This window comes from Monoraphidium neglectum (genome assembly GCF_000611645.1).
Source record: "Monoraphidium neglectum strain SAG 48.87 unplaced genomic scaffold scaffold02585, whole genome shotgun sequence".
NCBI classification, from domain to species: Eukaryota; Viridiplantae; Chlorophyta; class Chlorophyceae; order Sphaeropleales; family Selenastraceae; genus Monoraphidium; species Monoraphidium neglectum.
Window position 1 is genome coordinate 950 of NW_014011043.1, and position 1,186 is coordinate 2,135.

The 1,186-nt window shown below is 76.6% G+C and overlaps 1 protein-coding gene across 1 annotated transcript in view; it reads left to right on the plus strand.

Annotated features, from left to right (window-relative positions):
• MNEG_11085 (hypothetical protein) overlaps positions 1-1,177 on the plus strand; it is a gene marked incomplete at both ends in the record, with an annotated part of 1,564 nt that extends 387 nt beyond the window's left edge. Inside the window, one exon of the mRNA XM_014040441.1 lies at positions 7-1,177. Coding sequence (XP_013895895.1) covers positions 7-1,177 — 1,171 coding nt within the window. The remainder of the gene's footprint in view (positions 1-6) is intronic.
• Positions 1,178-1,186: the final 9 nt, after the last annotated feature.

A 1,186-nucleotide genomic window follows, 5' to 3' on the forward strand; every position in this document is an offset into this window, starting at 1 on the left:
CGCCAGCGGGCCGCCCAAGAACATCATCGGCGCCGTCGCCGGCGTCGGCGCCGCCGCGGCCGTCCTGGCCGCCGCCGGCGTCGCATACTGGGCGCTGCGCCGCCGCCGCGCGGCCGCTGCGACCGCCGCGGCCGGCGGGGACGGCGGCGGCGGCGCCGGCGGGTTCGTCGACCCGCAGGGCAGCCCAGTGGCGAGCGGCAGCTCTGGCAGCGGGCTGTCTCGCAAGCGGAAGGGCTCCAAGAAGCGCATCTGGAAGCGGAAGATCAAGCGCGCGGAGCCCGGGGAGTACAAGCCGGACCTCATGCGCGACTCGTTCACGGACTACCTCCACCGCCCCGCGTTCCAGGCGGGCGTGGCCATCGCGACCGCCAACATGGCGGCCGGCGGCCGCGAGTTCACCAACCCGCTGGCCAGCCTGCGCGACGAGGTGGGGGGTCGCCTGCTGCTCGAGCCCACGCTCGCGTTTGTGAGCGGCGCGCGGCCGCTGCCGCAGGGCGCCGCGGACGGCGGCAGCCTCATTAACCTGGACAGCGGGGACGCTGACGAGGCGGACGCAGTCGGGCTCGTCAGCCGCCGGCGGCTGGAGGTGGCGCCGTCGGAGGTTGAGGTTGACGAGGAGCAGCCGCCGCCGCAGCAGGAGGACGCGCCGGGCCAGCTCGAGCCGCGGTTCTCGCACAACCCGTTCCAACCAGGGTACGGGTCCGTCGCCGGGAGCGTCGCGCGCGGTGGGCAGCCACACGGCGGGGCGGGCAGCTACGCGGGCAGCGCGTACGGCGGCCGCTCGCGGCTCGGGCGCATCAACACGCGCGTGCGTGACGGCGCGTCGCGGTTCAGCGCGGCCGCGTCTGTGGCCGGCACGGAGGACGGGGTGGAGGAGAGCCAGGGCGGCACCCCCACCAGCTCCTGCTGCCACGACAGCGTGTGCACGTTCCGCATCGCGCCGCCCGCGCCCGGCAGCGTCGCCGGCAGCGTCGCGGGCAGCGTCGCGGGCAGCATGCGCGGCGGCGCGTCACGCGCGCGCCGCGCGGCGGCGGCAGCGCGCGCGAGGGAGCTGGCGATTGCGCGGCAGCGGGACGGCGAGGAGGGCAGCGGGAACCTGTCGCTCAGCCGCACCAGCTGGGCATCCCAAGACCTGCTGGTGTCGGTGCCCTCATCCGCACCCATCGAGCGCCACTGACGCGGCCCC